This window comes from Erpetoichthys calabaricus, chromosome 18, assembly GCF_900747795.2.
Source record: "Erpetoichthys calabaricus chromosome 18, fErpCal1.3, whole genome shotgun sequence".
NCBI lineage: Eukaryota > Metazoa > Chordata > Cladistia > Polypteriformes > Polypteridae > Erpetoichthys > Erpetoichthys calabaricus.
In genome coordinates, this window is record NC_041411.2 from 30565431 (window position 1) to 30586132 (window position 20702).

The following is a 20702-nucleotide window of genomic DNA, read 5'->3' on the forward strand; positions in this document are numbered from 1 at the left end:
TTCTGTCCACCCTGGCCATCGGACCTTATTCCTTTTCTATGTTTACTAATGTTGTCTTATTTTAATTTCTTATTTTGTCTTTTATTTTTCTTTTCTTCATTATGTAAAGCACTTTGAGCTAATTTTTGTATGAAAATGTGCTATATAAATAAATGTTGTTGTTGTCTTACAGTGGCTTAAGTTTTCCCATAAGGCCTCGGTGATAGACAACATCATATGGTTCATGTCTAGTGGAAAGGCCTCACCTTAAAGACTTTTTTTTTTTAATTCCACATAAATGCTTTGAAAAAGCTGCAATGAATGGCGATTGCATGTCTGAGGGGCTGTGCTGAAAGTAGCCCAAGAGAAACACGGTCTGCATGCGATACACTTCTACATGCTTTGCATTCAGACATATTGATAGGCTTCGTATTTAATCTGATCTCTAGTGCCACTGAATGTGCCAGGCACAGACAATGCCATTTACAGTACTTGCTCAATCTTTGAATTTGTTAATGTTGTACCATTTAGAGAAAAACATACTTCTGATGTTAAAAGAAAAACTGGTTTGAGCAACATTTATATTTGTACTGTGTATTTGACCTTACCTTTTTTTAATGCTTATCTATCCATTTACAATACTGAACACCTCAGCATAAAATGAATCAATTTTTCTTAAGTGTGTCTGACGAAGCACTTTATACCAAATATCACACACAGAAGTTAATTGACTTTGAACTTGAGAAACAGACCATAAAATCCTACCATGCTTTCCCCGTCTGTAACCTCCTATCCAATGTACATTAGCTGCATTCTGTCCAGACAGGTGGTACTGTGAGACACACAGCTGTATACTTTATCACTGCATTTTCAGAAAGACCCTCGGTTCTAATGCAACATCTAACAGATTTGGCAGATTATCTTCATAAGGTGCCTTTTAAAGCTTTACACTATTACCAGTGCAAATCAACCCAGTAGGCAATATAGGGAGCCATCTACTGTGCGAGTAGAGGAGGTGGTGATTCAGCAAAGCAATTTCACTTTCTATTTCAATTTGCACATTCTCCTGGCGCCCACAAGAACGCACATCTTCTGCTGTACTGGCACAGAACAGCTATGCATTGTGGGGGGACAGAAAAGGTGTCAAGGTCACTGTTAGGTTAATTTGGTCTGACTAACCCCTCTCACGACCACTAGCCTAACCACCACACCCAAAAATACATTGCAATTCAAGTTGTAATATGAGAACAATGATTCATTGACGAGTGTCTCAAAATAAAAAGGCAAACACCATCAGGCGCTCAATACCACAAAAGAAAAAAAAAGAGGAGCAGTGAACTAAACACAAAGGTACGAACATTCTGTCATTGCATGCGTAAAACTGTTTCTCACTGCAGCATGACAGCATTATTATCACTATTAGCGCATATGTAAGCCAAATAAGTTTACGTCACTAGTTAATAGATGTGCAATGTTAGTCTACAGACTGTTAACTACTTCCTTGTACTTAGCTACCTGTATTTTCTTCATATGTATAGCAGTGCTATCTAGACACCATAGACATCATCACATCTAGTAGTGGTTAGAAAGGTTTTAAGGAGAAGATCACACACACAGCCTTAAGATCCTGTAATGTCATAATAATTATCCAATTGATCTTTCTACCTAAGCATGCCTCCATGGCCGAATTACATCAAGAGGGAATGTGCCCCACGGTTTGATCAAGTTTATAAACATGAATATTTAAGAACTGCAATCATTGACATGCATCTGTAATAATATGACTAAAAGGTAAAAGGGGCAATTACTTAGGTGTATTTTAAAGCATTGTCATTTATGTAATTTCAGTTGTACTTTTATAATATCTTCAGTCACCCTCTTTCTCATGTGTCTGGGAAAATGACATGTCAGTCCTTCAATCTTTTTACTTGTCAGTTACAAAAGCTCTGCACTTATCGTGTCATGTTGAAGTCATATAATGTATACTAGACATGTGCGCACAACTACGTTGTGCGTGTTAAAGTTGTCTGTGAAGGGCTCCCTGTTTAAACGTGGCTGCCAGTCATGAACTGGGCCCTTCGTCGCACAGTATTATGATTTTTTATAAGGAAAACAAAATTACAAAACAAAACCCTTGGACATTGATTCGATAGGAACGGCCTACTCGGAATCACTGTCCGAATAGTAATTATGTGGTGGTGGAGGAGCATGTCTGCTTCTCTCCGTTCACAGTCCGTCTCGTTTTCAAGACGCTGTCGTTTCCTCTCACGATCTCTTCTCAACCTTTCTCCAATCACGCAGGTTGCTTTGTGGCAATCCAAAGAGTAAGGAAGAACCAATGTTTCTTTCTTGAACTCCAAACGCCGACTGATGGAAAATCACAGAAGTGTGTCCGACTTATATACTCTGACTGCCGACTCCAAGAAGCGGGTGAACATTCGATTTGGACGAAGTGCTGCCAACGACGGTGGATAGAAACAGAAAAAACCACAGTCTCGACAACGAAGCAGGTGTCGACGCCAGATCTAAACACAAAGCACGGTGTCGACGCCAGATCTAAACACAAAGAGTGCTATCAACAGTGTTTGTAAAGAAAAGTAACAACCAAGGCAGTGTCAGGGGAACATGAATTCGCGGACAAAGATCAAGATCCAAATGAAGATTATATATAAAGATTAGTTAATTTAAAGCACAACAATTTGTTTAGTTTGAATGTCTGTGTTTTGAGGTGTGACTGGAGTACTACAGTCTTCAGTACTATAAGCCTGGAGGAGATTCTTAATGCAATGCCTATGTTTTAGCTGTCTCTCTAGTGCCATCTAGTGCTTCTTCTAATTCATTTGCGAACAAAGATCAAGATCCAAATGAAGATTATATAAGATTATATATAGAGATGGTATCGTGTATAAAATAGATAGTACCAGAGATATCTGTGTTCTTTCATTTATTCTTAAATTCTGTCAAGGACATTAGAGTTGTTCCAATAGTATAGGGAAGTCTTTTATGAGTGACACCGATAGCCAAAGTTCCGTTTTCCCTAGAGGATGACGATCTGGAGATGTCACTTCCACCAGGAGTGGTGGTCTGACCTTGCCTGACACTTCCACTGAGCTACAAAAAGCCACTGACTCTCTGAAGTCCTTGTCATTCCTGACCTAACCTTAGCTCTGGCTACTTCTCAGACTGGTGAATAATATATCAGAAATTGTTTCTGCAACATAATCAAAGATGTATCTACTAACTTGTTTTGCTTTCAAACCCAATACTACCAGGACATCAAACAGGAATAACTCTTGATAGCCCAACATTTGATCTTGTTTCTTTTGCTTTATTTACAATTCATATATTTTCAATTGTGCATTTGCCTCAAAGCAGTGGTTTAAGGTATTATTATTATTATTATTATTATTTATAATTACCTTGCATGCATTTTGCGTTTGTATAGTTTGCCGTTAGTTTGGCCTACTGCATTAAAGAAAAGCCCCGCTTTACCAATGGTGAAGCTTGCCTAGAGTCCACTTGGACTTCTACCGGAACTGACTATTTGTATGAATATTTTATATTCAATCAATCGTTTGGAACAGAGGGTGTCTTCAACATTTTACTTTTCCATGTATAAACCTTGTTCCACTGAACATTGAATGAAAGTGAAAAAAACCAAAGGTTAATTGCTGAAGTAATATTTCATCTGTGAATTTTCTGAACATGTTTATTCTAGTTCAGAATGGTTGGATCTCAAACTTATCCGGGTAACAGTTGGTCTAAGGCAGAAACCACATCTCTAGGTGGGTCTACAGTCCATCCCAGGGCAGACTCACTAACACATTAACATTTAATCAGTGCTGAACAATTTCACTGATATTAATCAACCTAAACTAAACATATCTGGAATTTGGAGGGGGTGGTGATGCATGGTGATGGTCATTGTTGTGTGTTGTATAATTTGTTCAAGTTTACAAGCACTCCAAAATAATGTATAAATGTGTAAGTTTTAGTTAATGAAAGAATATTATGTAGCAAATCTGCATAATATGGTAACTAACAATGCCCTGACTGACCAAGAGAGAGAGTCTGTGATGGGGACGGAGGGATCACACACAGAAAATGCTGCCATGAAATGTCAAGATTTAACTGAAAGACAAGTTGACTGGAACCTTTAGGTATAGGTCCGTTTAGAGACTAATTAGAACAATATTACTCAGTACATTATTTCATGTCATTGCACATGTTCATCATGTAAAAACAACAGCTTTAACCCACATCCTTAAAAATTGTCTTTGTTTGGTGTTCTGACAGCTTCTCTTATTCAGAAGTAAGTATTCTCAAACACTTTGTAAGGAGAAGTCAAGCAAGATGACTGAACAGATTACAATATGCAAGCTTTTGAGGTACCTAAGGTCCCTTCTTCAGGCAAGTTGTAGTCAAGAAGCATATTGTAATCTGTTCAGTTAGCCAATAAAAGGTGTCATTTTGCTTGACTTCTCATTGCATCCATAATAGCTAACATGGTACAACACCCTGCTACTTCAAACCCTTTGTGCAATTGCCTCTCCTCACCTTCTTCTACAGGACTTCAGAACACTTGAACTCTGCTTCCCGGGACCCCAACCCCAGTAATATAATCAACACAGACATGCGCCATGCAAATTTCACAGAGACAAATGTGTATGTAGGGACTTAACCTGTGTTCCTGGAGCTGTGAAGCAGCAACACTAGCACCATGTGCTGCTCAAAAATGGAAAAACCTTTAGTTATTTATGCATCAATTGTAATGATAATTTAGACTCACCTTTCTGTCGGGATTGTATTTTGCAAACACTGTCTCATATGTGTCAACTGCTCCATCTGTGATCAGCATAATGGCTTGACTGCAGAGACTCCCTTGACCGCTGCTGTTAAACTGTGAAAAATAATTTAAAAAGAAATAAATATACCTTGAATATCACCAGTATCTACATGTGCCTTTGAAAAAACAACTTTGAGTGTTTTTTATGGGTAATGGGCTCTTAGACATTTACTGTATCTATGGTAACATTGCTAATATTGAACTAGTCAGCATGACAAGTAGGAATCCAACTGGGCATTTTAAGTGTGGATTTTAAATTTTTTGTATCAGTTATTTTTGCAGAAACAAACAGATAATAAAAATATAAATGTACTTTTTTGTAAGCTTGATTTTTCAGTCTTTTGCTAAATATCTTCACCTTAACGAAGTAAGTAAACCTTGCTTTGCTGCTGATGTGCAGATGTATTTTTGCAGGCAGGCATGGTCCAATTGAAAATGCAAAACTTTCTAGATGATATTTCAAGGTAATTGATAACAAGGGACAGAAGAGAAAAGTTCTCAATAGAAAATTATTAAAATGTACACTGGTCAACAAGCATTTGGCTGCTGGGATTCTTTCAACCACAGTGCAGAAAACAATACTGGCCGTCACAGGGTCATAGACGATGTGATGGATGTCACTTCCCATATTATTAAAACATAGTCAGAATTCTAATACAAAAAGAGCCTGCTCTGCTCTTTCTTATATATATTAGTTCCTCTGTGTTACGAGACCAATTAAATCTTGATGTGGACCCCCAAGTACTTGCAGGAACACACCAACTCTCCATCTACTCCCTGAATAGTAACCGGACATAGAGGTTGTTTGGTGTGGCAAAGTCAATAATTAATAATAATTCTTTGGTTTTGCGGACTTTAAGATGCAGACAATTCTCTTTGATGTTTAATGGCTTGATATAAAAACTTCACTTTGCTTAGATTTAATCTTTTACAGGAAACTCTTTTCAATTTGGCTTCTTGATTTTTCGGAACGTTTTGTTTGGACATGATGCTTTCCTGCTATTTTTAGAATGTTTGTAATTGCCGGCATCATCACTTTATACATTTTCTTGACCACTGTTTCCCAATTTAACAATGACTCTTTAACTACTATTCTCATCTGTTTACTTATCTGTTGCATTATTAGAATGTATCCTGTAATCATTTATATTTGTAATTTTCATCTCTTTCAAGTTTGCAGTTAATCAAAAAATTCTTTATTCATCTGCTAACATCCTTTATGCTACCAATGTATACATATACATATACATACATATATATATATATATATATATATATATATATATATATACATATAATATATACATACATATACACATATACATATATACATATACACATATACATATACACATATATATACATACATATACACATATATATATACATACATATACACATATATATACATACATATACATCTATATATACATACATATACACATATACATATACACATATATATACATACATATACACATATACATCTACACATATACATATATACATATACACATATATATACATTGTGGGATATGGCCGGCCTGTCACCCTGGCCGACACCCCCAGGCTGCCAGATGGAGCTGCCCCAGCAGGGAATCATGGACGATGGAGTTTTCCTTTACAGCCCTGCTGGATATCACAGGGGCCAACAGATGATGCTGCAGAGAGGCCCAGAGAGTTGTTTGTGCCCTATAACCCGGAAGTTCGTCGTAGGCAAGTTCCAGGTTGAAGAAAAGGACTTTTTATCTGACCCGGAAGTGATAAGAAATCACATGGACTGTAGGATGGGAAACACTTCCGGGTCAGGGAATATAAAAGGACGATGGGAAATCCCAGACGTTGAGCTGAGCTGGGTGGAAGGGTGGCAACGCGTCTGGGAGTGGAGGATTGGTTATTGTTTATTGATTATTGTGATTTATTATTGAGTATTGAAGAGTGGGGGTGCTTTGTGCACAGTATTGTCCGAATAAATATAATTATTGGACTTTTACCTGGTGTCTGGAGTCTAGTCTGAGGTTTCAAGGGGTCACGGAGACCATAATCATTCACAATACATATACACATATACATATACATACATATACACATACACACATATACATACATACACATATATATATATATATATACAGTATATACAGGGTGAGTCAAAATTATGTTAACACTAATGGATTGTTTTTATCTCAACCACACCTTTCCAGACCATTGCCATGGCCTCCGCACTCCCCAGATTTGACACCCTGTGATTTCTGGTTATAGGGTATGGTGAAGAAGCGCATGTATAGTGGGAAAGTTTATGATATCAATGAATTAAAGGACAGAATACGGACTGTGGCGTCATATATTCCCCGCGAAATGTGTGTCCATCCTTTAAATTGTACTGTTGCTCATTGTTTTTTGTGTGTTGAACATGATGGCAAGCAGGCTGAGACATTCCTGTAAATCATCTTGCACATATGAAGTATGTTTTGTGAATAAATTGTTTCTGCCATTCAAATGTTAATATAATTTTGACTCACCCTGTATACACACATACATACATATACATATATATTTATTTTAAATTCAAACAGAAATTCTTATGGACCCATTCACTTATTCTTTCATTTTCTTTAATCTGTCTAATCCAGATTAACGTCATGGAGATCCAGTGTCTACCCACGCAGCACTGTGTGCACACAGAAACCAATCCAAAATGAGACATCAGTCCATCACAAGAATCACTCACATACGCACACCTTTATTCACTCACTAATTCATGGATTACCCTAACATGCATGTCAGTGGAGTGTGGGAAGAAAACTGTGTAAACACAGGTAAAAAAATGCAGACTCCACACAGACAATGTCCATGATGGGATTCTGTCCCAGTCTCCTGGCAGGGGCTACATGGATATTTCCACTACAATTACTATCTGCTTTACTTAAACAAAACAATCCATACTTGCAACTATTTTACATAACCATTCATTTTCACAGGGATACAGGTAGTCATTGCCCATCCTAGCATCCAAACAGAAACCAACCTCAGATAGGGTGACAGCTGCATGCACACGGTCACTCTCAGTAACACCCTGTTATTTCAGACATTTTGCAAGTATGCTTAACTAGCATATTTTTAGATATGGGCGCAAAGTTGTATATGTGGGAGAAAACCCACATCAATGCCAGAAGAACATAAAAACCAAGATGGGAATCACACCTAGGACTGCTGAAGAGGTACAAGTGCTAAACACTATGCTACCCTAAATCAAACTGTATTAAAACAAATATGGTTTTTGTGCAAGCTAGTATTTATTAATTTAAATTACAAAAACTCACCTTATTGTCCATGACATGATGCATTTTCATTTAATATAAAATTTCATTATAGTCTATTTTATGAAAGAAAAGTGTAATTTCTTTTTTAAGCAAAACAGCAACTGCATTAAATTCCATGCATCTCTGGAGATGCAGTCCATTATAGTAATTAACTGATTCATTGACCTGTAACAAACGCAGTGTTGATTGCATACAGTTTCCAAACATTATTGCCTAAAAGTCTGCTTTATATTTTATTGCCCACTAATGGGAGCAGTAACTACAGATCCATTCTGCTCAGGCAAGGTCATTGTAATTATTCACATTTGTGATTATCACCAATTGCTGCATATGGTCTGTTCTCACAACCATATGGGTATTCAATCCACAACACACATTTGTGTGTGCTCACAAATAAATTTGGAGCTGAATTGTGAGTTTCATCTTGACAATAGGTTACTGGGTCAGCATGCCAAATCAGCAGTAAAACCATCAGTCATTATTCAAATCTTAACAACATAAAAAGTCAAATATAGCTAAAATAGTGCTGTCATGACCTATGAAATACCATTTTTTTGTTCGTTCAGGATTATCTTCCCACCAATAACAAAAAAAAAAAAATCAGAACTGGCTGTATCCTCCATCCCAGCCACTGCTTTTGCATTTTGTCAGCTTCTAACCACACTTGCCATCTGCTTTTGTCTTATCATCCCACCACTGTAAGTAACGATAAATTAAGTAAGTGACTGGCAATGTTGCACTGTACAAATTCATTATTACTGTCGTTGTGTGTGTTTTGAGAATATTTCAGCTTGAGTATAACATTTTCTGTCTATATCGACTTTAACTTGACTGCATTTTCAAATGAAAATGGCTACTTTTACTTTGATATATTTCGCTAGACACGTTAATTACTGCAATATTAAATCAGAAAACAAAAGTGCTATGCAAATGCACACAATGTTTTTACACAGTCAGTTATCTAAAATACAGATTTCTTCCACTTTAGGAACAACTGATTAAAAATATTTGTGCATATGAAGAATCAAATTTGTACCTCCAGCACTAACACCTGATCATTTACCCAGTCACGCGTTGTAACCTGCACAGTGGGGCAGGGCTGGGTCTTTAAGGGTAGCCTGGATGTTGGTGACATGCAGTCTCCAGTCTTGGTCATTCCCACAGCTGGTGCTGCTCTGTTCAGACGCTGCCCTCATACCAGCCTGCCAAAGGGGGTGGGGCTAATCTGCAGGCTTCAGCGAGTTGAACGTGTACACTCCACATGTGCTGTGGGTCACTCACCTTGTTACATGTGTTGACCACATGTCTTCTCACATCATCCTGGGGATCATGGGCTCAATGAAGGATTGGGAACAAGTCCAAGAGAAAGTGAAAGGCCATTTCTTTGAATGTGAAACCAGAAGTGATAAAGTCTAGGTAAAGCACTTTATTAAACATTGTTAAATGAGGGGCAATGACTTAATAGGGTTTGTTTTGATGTCTAATATTATTATGAAAGCAATTCTGTTAACGTTCATGTAGTTTGCTGTTATCTAAACAAATGTGGGGGCCAGGGAATGTTTATAGTTTTTTTCCATTTAAATTAATTGCAGTTAGGTTATGGAAATTCACTTTATGATGGGGTTTTTAGGAACATTTTATTAGGTTCCATCCTAATTTGTGGAAAGCCTGTGTGCCCCTTCTATGAGCACCAACCTGTGTGAATTAGGATACTATCATTAAGATGTCTGCAGAAACTTTAAAACTTCTACTTTAGTAGTCTGCTAATGGGCCACATTTACTTTTACTTAGGTGTCTTTCCAGTAAGGTAACACCACTTTTCCTTAAGTATGGATGATGGGTACTTTATAAAACATTGATGATTGGAGGGGAGTAAGTACTGTACAATCAGTTAAAAGTCTTACATGAAGTGCTTTCACTTAAGAGTTCATTGAAAGGTGTTTCTAGTTTGGCTTCTTATTTTTACTGCAGTTTTTTCATAAAAATGTTTGCTGCTGCTGGTATCCTGACCTCATGCCTGGTTCTTTTAAGAATCTGTTGAATAAACCCATTTTAACGGCTTTTCTAGTTCATAGCTGTTCACTCGTCTATTGCTTTAACTGAATCCATAGTTAAATTATTCATGTTTGTGATTTTCATCAGTGACTGCATGTGGTCTGTCTTCATAACTGCGTGAGTTTTAAGTCCATAACCAACATTTGTACAGTATGTGTCAAATTTGCAGGATTTCCAGGACATTCTAGAATGCAGAACACGTTTAATAGGTATTAGGTTACCTGGCCAATAAGGTGGTACAAAAAGTTAAAGCTCCTTCCCCACATCCCCAGAGGAGTCAGTTGAAATTCCAGACACAGTCTGTGTGGAGTTTTCATGTTCATCCTGTGTCTATGGTATTTCCTCCTGATCTCTTCTTTTGCATGCAGTTTTTGGACATCTATCTTTATTGTTAGAGTCCGGAGAACAAGAACTATAGAGTTTCGTAGAATTAATGCTGTCTGACAGAGAGGTGGTATTTAAAACATAATTGGGATACACCTCTTGGTATCTCGTGAAATTGCTTTTGATGATGCAAGGAATCATTTAGAAATTTAGAACTGTTATCACACAGCAGCCATTATGGTCTCCTGGTTTCCATATACCTCTGATCCCTGAAACATGAATTTAATGGCCATGCACCCTGGATGGATCTAGTGCAGCTTGCCCTGGTCAATTTAGTGCCGAACCTCTTCTGAGGTCTTGTAGTTGCCAGTTAACATTTGTGTATCCTAAATTCCATGAAGTCCCCCAACACATTCTTCATTCCACGCGACTAAGGCACTAACTATGAATTAGTCAACCCATTTCTAGCAGATTCCTGTCAGTTGCTAAGTGCTCTAATACTACGGCCTTTGGCATGCTTGGCATACAGTGTGTATGTGGTGGCATCCTTCTACTTCTTCTGGTGTATCTTCATCATTGTCTTGATAACAAGACTAAGCCTTGGTTTCCAGTAATACATTTTGAGCAGACCACCCCTTATGACATTACAAAATGTGCCACTTAGGGAAATCTGCTCAGAAAAAACAAAGTACGGGTACTGTTTGAAAAGACAACAGACATGAAATGTGTTGGAGAAAGTGAAGAATTTCATTTACTAGAATTTGATTTCAGTAGTAAGATTATTTTTATAGCTAAATTCTGTTCTCAAAAAGGTTCTCCTTGAAACTAATTATTTATAAACCGCTAGATTGTAGAATAAATAATACTGATAACAGTAATATCAATATCAGATAATATTACACACTAAAGGGTCAGGAATAATAATGATGGTAGTACTCTATTGTGTGTTACCTATATTTTTATTTTACAATGGATTTACAATGGATAGGTGGCATTAACAAATTAAACCATTTATGGGTTAGTGCACCTTGTGCACTGCTCAGAGAGGATGAGCCCAAGTCATTTTAAATAAATTGTTAGGCTTTCCTTTTCTATAAATATATTATTTAGCCTGCTAAGCATATAAAGAGATAATTGTTAAATTTATCCATGATAGGGTGAACTGATGATCATTACAGTACCATCTATTATCTCATATATAAACGTCTACGTGTGGAAGTGTGTGTGTCTGTCTGGCCCGGAAGTGAGAGGTGGAGTCTGGGTAAGGGCTCCAACTCCGATGATACGCAAACGAGGCCAGCACGTCGGCAAAGCGAAACCTCCGAAGAAAGAGTCACTGTCTTAGCGGCTAATACAGAAGGGAGGCGAGCACATCGGCACAACAGTATCTCTTTTACTTTTCTTCCCGCAACTAATACACAAATCAGGTGAGCACGCGGGCAAAACAAAACCTCGGAAGAAACTTTCAATTACCTGACATCTCTACATTTCAATTTTTTTTCTGACGATTTCAATAATTTCTAGAACCCCCGTGCTTTTTACAGCATGGGCTTACACAGCTAGTTCTACATAATGAAGGATCACTCATTGTTCTGGCAGAGGAAAATTTGGCATTACAGAATGTAACCTTGGACGAGGTTCATTATAGAATCCTTGGATATCAATTTAGAGTTGCCAATTAATATAACACACACCTCTAAGATTTGAAAGAAAAAGACACTGTACCTAGAGAATGGCCCATGCAGACATGGGGACAACAAGCAAAGTCAAGATAATAACCGGGAACAGTTTCCTATAGTTGAGAGGCAGCTGTGCGAACTACTGTAGTCCTCACTTCTACATGTATGTGTACCATAGTGTTATGATGAGAAAACTATAATCAGTGCTTGGTCTACATGCAGACTTTTAATATTCTTGACACAGCACAGTCTTGTGAACTGCCATCTCATACATACCAAGAGTTATTTTACTGTAGATCAGCATAAACTATTGGGTGGCAAATACCCAGTCCGATGTACGTTAACACCCATAGTGAGTTAAAAATTCACAAAAGATAAATGTAAATTAACTTGGGCATTTATTATATGGTATTAGTTTTATCAACCACCTAATGGTAAACTCCATAATCTATAATATTTATTGCTTCCCATAGCATAGGCTTTTTAACTTTTAGGTTCTTAGTTTCTGAAATGATTAAACAAAAGCCAGCAAATGAAGTTAGTTAACTGATGCCAGTATACAATTTTAATAAAACAAGTCCGGACTAAATAAACTAAAATCAGTAGAATTGCATCTGTTGTATGGGCATCACTCATTTTGAAGGCAAAATTATGTGTTATAAAACATATGCTCTCTTTTGGGAGCTCAGTAATAGTATTTTATCCAATTTTCAGTTTCATTTTTTTGTTATCTTTGGGCCTTATTTAATACACCTAGGGAGTGGCCTCTTGCATTGCCTGTTAATTTTATGAACAGATTTGTTTTATTATTTTAAGAAGAATACTACATTATTTAGAAGTTAGAATAATAACATTAATAAAGACTGCTGATGTTCTGACATTTTAGATGTTAACAACTTTAGAAAACGAATTATCAAATACACACAAATTCTGACATTTTAATGACACATTTATTAGTATCAACTATCAAATATTACTGTCACATCTGACTTAGTAATCAGGAGCTGTGCAAATAAAGCAAAAAGGATAATATTACTAATGACCTAATAGCAGTATTTCTCCTTGCTTTTTCATGTAATTAACAAATAACTTATGACCTTCTTCAAAAATGAAATGAAAATTAGTCACGTCAGAACAAAACAGAATGTACACTTTACTGTGGCATTAATGTCATTGTGTCACACACTTTCAATGATATAATCATGATTTCAGCATTTTCACACAAGAAACAGTTCAAGAATTTCTCTAAACTTAACACTAAGTAATACAAATGATGAATGGAAAAAAATTCTGGTTCCATGTGCCTTTAGCAGAAAGTGAATAATTCAAATAAAATATAAAGTAGTGACACTGAGTACAGCTTACAACATTTACACTTAGGTACAAAGTGTTTGCTTTATAGTACCTCTAAATATATATGTAGTCTGAATATTATATACAGTATATATATATATATATATATATATACATAAACCACTAACGGCACAAAATAGTTACATAATTATTTAGTACCAGTAACGGCGATAACGTGCAGTGAAAACACTTGACTTGAGCATTCATAGTATTCATCCTCTTTCTCTGTACATTTAGCATTCGTCTGCTCAGAGGTAGATGTGCTTGCTGCTTCCTGAGCAGCTCTTCTTTTCTCCACCCTAGCGGCCTGCTTCTTCTCTTCCTTCATTGGCATCTTTTTGCGTTAGAACTGATTAAGTTAGTTTTTGTGTTGGAATTACTTTGTACGTTTTCTTTAATTTTTCACTTAATCTGGCACTTAAGTCTTCAATCTGCCTCAAGAATGATTAGCGAAGGTGGTAGGGAATGAGAACGGCGGCCGTGCCGCGCTGCCGAGAGTTGATTCTACAATAAAATAAAATAAGAATAGAAAGAGTAATAAAATCATCACCCCGAAAGCGGATAGTAATCGTCACGTAGTATATGTGTACCAAATTTTAAGTCAATAGGTGAAACGGTTTGCGAGCGACAGGTGATTTAAAATCCTGGACAGACAAACGAACAGCCACGGTAGTGTATTATAGAAGAAGATATTATATATATACTAGTCATTTAGCCCGTTACAATAACGGGCGCTAGAACAGTAGTGCATAAACATTAGTAGGAACAGTCTATATTAAATGGCAAGGGACTTTGACCTCATTTTTTTTGTTGGTCGTATTTTTCTTTCTTTCAGCCTTTCTTTTGTTGATCTTTACTTGCTGAGCTGACCGTTCTTCGTGGGCTGCCGCCGTGTATTGTGTGTCTTTAATTTTCTGTGACAGTAATACTGTCTTGTACGGCTCTATTCAATAAGGGCGCGTAGATAATTTAGTTCAAATGGCTCTGGAATATGTGAAGAGCAACAGGTGCAGATCTTTATTTACGCGCGCCCTTATTCGCTGCGCCCAATTGAGGTCGTCCTTTTGAGGCTTGCCTTTTTGTGCGCGCCCTTATTGAAGGATACCGTCTTATACGTCCGCTGGCTTGTACGTCCGTAATATACGTCCGTAATATACCTTTAATTTTCTCTGGCGGTAATACAGGCGTGCGCGTCAGTAATATGCCTTTAATCTCCTCTGACAGTAATACTGGCTTGTATGTGGCTGTAATATGCGTCACTGTATTGTGTACCTTTAATTTCCTCTCGCAGTAATACTGGTTTGTATTTCCGTAAAACGCCTCTAACTTTCTCTGACAGTAATATCGCGCATAGCACCGTGCCCCGCGCATGCACACTTCACCAGAAGACACCCACACACGGACACCTGGACGCACATAGGGATTTTATATATATATATATATATATATATATATATATATATATATATATGTGTATATATATATATACAGTGGACCCTTGACTTACGAACTCAATTCGTTCGCGAGGGCTGGTTGTAACTCAAGTTGGTTGTAAGTCAAGACTATTTTTCCCATAAGAAATAATGGAAATACCCATAATGCGTTCCGAACCTCCCACTGCAACACTTACTTAACCTTTTCATAATAAAAAAAAGGGTTGTATAATGTGCATAATTTACCAAAACACCAATAATTTTTCTAATGTACTAACCAAAAAGTAATAAAAAGTGCCTAGCCTACCAGAAACAACAATTTCATACTGTACTCACCATTTAATTTGACATCTTTGGGCTGCAGGAAGGGAGGAGGATGATAATGAAACTGAAGGCTTTTTAAAGGCTTTCTTTAACTTGCGCTCAGGCATTTGCAATCATTTCAATAGCTTCTTTTGCGTTAATTTTAATCTCCTCCTGCCTACAAGTTATTCTGACGAGAATTTTTCTCAGCATTTCCTTGCGATGATACAAGGAACTGTTTCTGAACTGTTCTGAGCCCCCCCACCCCCGTCAATGGGAACGACATGCTGAAGTGCGTCCTGAAGCGCGATTGCCGCGACTGTGGAAGCTTGCTTGTCCATTGCCGGGCAGGGATATCACATGCATATAACCCATCGATATCTTTTCTGTTTGCTTTGGCTGAAAGACTCAGCACAGCTTTAAGCCGGCTGTTGCCCCAGCAACAGATAAACAGTCTTCCATATGGAGTTTGGACTTTGGCATGTCTTCTAGTTGGGGGAGGTCCCAAGAGAGTTTACAAACCTGACATTTTATTGAATGAGTGCCGCATTAATAGGAATGTTTCTGTTTGTTTACAATCGCGCAAGCGGATACACGTGACCGCATTCAGGTCGTAACGCAAGATGTTGGTCGTAAATCAAAATAAAAATTTTGGTCGTAAATCAAGTTGTTCGCATGTCAAGCCGGTCGTATATCAAGGGTCGACTGTATATATATATATATATATATATATATGTGTATGTATATATATATATATATATATATATATATATATATATATATGTGTATGTATATATATATATATATATATATATATATATATATATATATATATATATAAATATATATATAGTCACACACATGCGCATAGAAGACAACTTAAGGGCTCAAATAAAGGGCAGAAGATTCTGCAGACTCTGGATTCAGACAGCACTTCCTCTACCGGTCAACTAGAATCTGCATCGTCCGATTGCAACACTTCCTTTTCCGACCATCCAGAACCCGCCTTCAGATGTCATTAGTTCCTAGTCCACTCCCTAGGATTTCGCCCTCAACCTTCATCACTTCCTTAATCCCACTTCTTCCTGTTTGTTGCATATATCTACCGGACATTTTACAACTCTCATCAGTTTTTCACAGTCATCTATACTAATAAAAGGCAAAACCCTCACTTACTGACTCACTCATCACTAATTCTCCAACTTCCCGTGTAGGTAGAAGGCTGAAATTTGGCAGGCTCATTCCTTACAGCTTACTTACAAAAGTTAAGCAGGTTTCATTTCGAAATTCTACAGTGTAATAGTCATAACTGAATCCTACTTATGTACATATATATGTCCATAGCCTGCAGCTCGGTCGCCGTGTGAGGCGGGGTTGCGTCCTGCGTCCTGCATCCCCCAGCCTCCCACATAGTTGGCTGCCTGCCTATATTACACGTTTGGAGAACCGCCAATGCCTCTTAAACATCATAGATTTACAGGTGACGATTTGAGTAGTGGACACTTTGATGTTTATGAATGTTTCAACTCTCAAAAGCTGGATGCGAAGTTATCGATGAAACCGGTTGTATGCTTACAACGCTTGACAGATGCCGAATGTCACTTCAACACAACAAGTCCTGCAAATACTAACGTAATTGAAACAAACCATGAAACTCAAACCGATTATGACAGCAGTAATCCAAGCTGTGAGAAAACAGTAAAAAGGAGGCGTGTCAGACGTTGTGGTACATTTTCTGATGCAGCTAGGCGGAAACAACTTCGTGACACTGCCGCCAAATACTCGCAGAAAAATCCACAAGTTCATAGACATGCTGTCGCTAAATACTTGCAGGCAAATCCACAAGTTCATAGAGACGCTGCCGCTAAATACTCACAGGCAAATCCACAAGTTAATAGAGCTTGTGTTTCTAGATGCTATATATATATTATAGATCCCAATAATAAAAAGCGGCTCATACGAAAACAACAGGTTTGGCTCAAAAAAGCCGATTGTGGATTTGCATACAGCCACCGAAACTTTGTAACAGCACGAGACTTCAGGTCACGTGTCTGCAAAAGAACCTAATTGAGGCAACTATTTTTACTGGCAGTGGCTCAGGGGAGAAAGTTTTTATTCCTCGCATCCCTGTTTCAATTCAAACGCCTCCAATTTCCAGTAAGGCTCTGTTTCGCAATGACAATATGTCTCTGGGACAAACCCTACAAAAGGTTGGCATTGATTTGAGGCAAGATTGCTTTTCACATGGCCAACTATACGTTGCATGCTCAAGAGTAAACTCCGTGCACAGCTTGGTCATATTACAACCGTAGGGCCGAAATGACAACGTGGTATACAAAGAGATCCTTAACAAACAATTATTTGTATATTTTCCCTCAGTTTAAAAATGTTTACTTTTCTTCTTAATAACAATTTTAAGGAAGTACTTCGCCACTGCGAAGCGCGGGTATTTTGCTAGTATATTTGCCAAGTCTCTTTACTTGATTGATAAGTATATGGATGGAAGCCCCAAATATTTATTGTTTCCATTCACATATATTCACTATATATATATAGTGAGACTAGCCAGAACACCATCAGACTGACACCAGTATTTCTATAAAACATCCATTTATTTACAGTTTTGCACACACACAGTGCCCCACACCAGTCACCCTTACTTGGGCCTTTCAATGTCTGTTGGCCGCCTTTCTTCCCTCTGTCACTGGAGCTTCGTCCTCCTCCAGCTCCCAACTCTTGCTCATTGACTGTAGGAAGGCAGCCCTCTTTACAGTCACCCGGACGTGCTCCAGGTGCTCGCGGACGTTCTTCCAGTGGCACTTCCTGGTGTTGCGGAAGTGCCGCATGAGCACCCGGAAGCACTCCGGATGTTGCTGGAAGGTAATTCCTCCACCTTCCCAGGTGTGGCAGAAGTGTCGATCTCCCAGGTTTATGAGCCTTGGGGCACCCCCTGGCGGTAGCCACGGGCCCCCATGGGTTTGAGCCTCCCTGCTACTTCCCTGTGTTCCCCTTGCTATCCATGGTGGTTGCCCCCTCGTGGCCCGGGGGACGTATAGATCTCCTTCCAGGCATCCTGGCTGGGTCTGCCCCCCAGCCTCCTGCCACTAATATATATATATATATATATATATATATATATACACACACAGTATAACACAATATGTAAACACCCAGCTAATCATGTGAAACATACCATTTAATGTGAGTGTCTGATCTGAGAGACAGTGACATGAATGGGGTTTTCAGCCAAAATATAATACTTTGTGACTCGTGATGAAGAGAATTCAGACTTGGGCATATAGGAGTTAGATGAAATATAATGTAAAATATAAAGTGTTATATGTAAGAAGTAAAAATATTAAACACAAATAGAAAACAATGGTGTAAACTGGAAATTACATCTTATGGAAGGGATATCACAGTCATACTGGTCTTGTCATTGTCCTCATCCAGAACAGATGAAAAAGACTACAGTATTAGGTTTTTGGGTGATGTAGCACAATGTGTCAACTACGAATCATAAGAATTGATTTTTTAAACTGTGCAAAACACAATATTGTGTGCAATTTCAACACAAACTTATAGAAAGAGAGAATTTTTCTAGCACTGCTCTAAGAACACCTGCAAGACTTATTCTAGTACAGCATTTTATCAGATATACAGTAAGAAAGATTGAAGATATTCAGCCTTTTCTGTTTCAGCTGTGATTAAAAAGTTGTCAAAAATTACAAAGACAAATAATTTATTTTACAGTTGATACTTTAAAATTAGGTCTTCAACCAGAATACTGGGCAAAGATAGAAAGCTGGTTAAGGATACATTTTACCCAGGTATTAGAAATTCTTTTTCACAAAGAGACTCACAGAGACTTGTAACATGTGGTATGGCAAATAGTTGGGAGTTTGGAAACCTTCAGATCTCACCATGACGACATTTTGGAAAATTTAGGTGAATATGGATTTTGTTGGGCTGAATGGCCTATTCTAATCTTATGCTCTTATGCTCCCCTGGAAGACCATGGGGCAGTACCACATGGTTATAGGATGAACATGTAAGGATCAAGTGAAAGAATGGAACCTTGTAAACATATTTTAAGTGTACTGTTTGTATTGGATATTACATGTATGAGAAAAAAATTAAAAGATTATTTCCACATTTAAAAAGAAAGGAAATAAAGTCACAATGTTTCAACTACATACAGACTGCTCAATCCCATACAGCTTCACTGAGAGCACTGTTGCAAGAAACACTAGTTAGCTAGAGTCCAAAAACATCTTGCTTAAAATGAATAAAATATAACATAGTTACATAATTGTTTTAAAGCCAATTAAAATAATGAAATAGGAACATTTCCCTTCAAGTAAACAATAATGCAACAAAGTAAAGAAAACAATAGGTGTCCAATGGAATAGTAGTTATAATTACAGTATACTGCATTTAGCTAAGTTTCTACAGGGCTCACTAAAAATAATCCAGATTGGAACAGTCAACTGTGTTACTAAATTCATCTAAACAGCATTCTTATTCCATTTAAATGTAACATTTTACAAATAACTTAATTTCAATACCCACTAGACAAAATAAATTTTGATAATGCGTTCTGAAGTCTAGAGTGAGCAGTAGATTAGAGTTTAACCAGATGGTTTCTAATGAAACCCCATTGGGAAAAATAAGCTGGCTGCTACATATTGAAATCCTTTAATAAGCCTCAGGGCTGTTGTGGACGGTCGGCATGAAACCAGCTCAGCTTGCTTTCGACTTTATGCCAGTGTCATTCATTAAGAACTGTCAGAAATGCTGAATTACAAAACATTTTTAAAAAGAAACTATCCATTTGCATGGTGTGAATTATGATATGTGTCTGAAATTAAGAAACAGGATTTAAAAACTTTCAGCCAAAATACAGGAGTTTCTCATTCACACAAAGCGCAGGTGTGAAACGTTTCATTGTTTATTATGAATAAATCTTTGCTTGAGAGGCAATTACTGCCGCTTTCTCATTAATCTTAGTCCTGGGTTAGAATCCTGAGTCCTTCCACTGTCTGTGAGGAATTTTTCAGTTCTTGCCAGTTTTCCCTGCACAACCCAAAAAGATTGAACCCTGTGTGTGTGTGTGTGTGTGTGTGCTTGTGCGTGTGCGTGTGTATGTGTGTGTGTGAGAGAGAGAGAGAAAATGCTGTCAGGGTAAATTCTGGCACCCACAATGCTGAACTGTATTAAGCCATTTAGAAATGATAAATAAATGGAGTAATTAGCCACTAGGATATTCACACACCACTGGGATTAAGGTGGGAACCATCCCTTGGATGTAGTGCCAGTCTATTGCAAAGATAATTCACACACATCCATTCACAATGAAGCCAAATTACAGATTAGAGTTAACAACTAACTGAACAGACACATGTCT

General features: G+C 37.6%; 1 protein-coding gene across 4 annotated transcripts in view; it reads right to left on the reverse strand.

The window, feature by feature from the left end:
- The window catches only part of cacna2d3a (calcium channel, voltage-dependent, alpha 2/delta subunit 3a), a 624026-nt gene that overhangs the window by 272059 nt on the left and 331265 nt on the right, over positions 1-20702 (reverse strand). For all 4 annotated transcript variants that reach the window (XR_007933861.1, XM_051921047.1, XM_051921048.1 and 1 more), the window contains exon 11: positions 4769-4879. Coding sequence is in view for 3 of the 4 variants with exons in the window: in XM_051921047.1 (XP_051777007.1) it covers positions 4769-4879 (111 nt within the window). In the remaining variant the exon portion in view is untranslated. The remainder of the gene's footprint in view (positions 1-4768; positions 4880-20702) is intronic.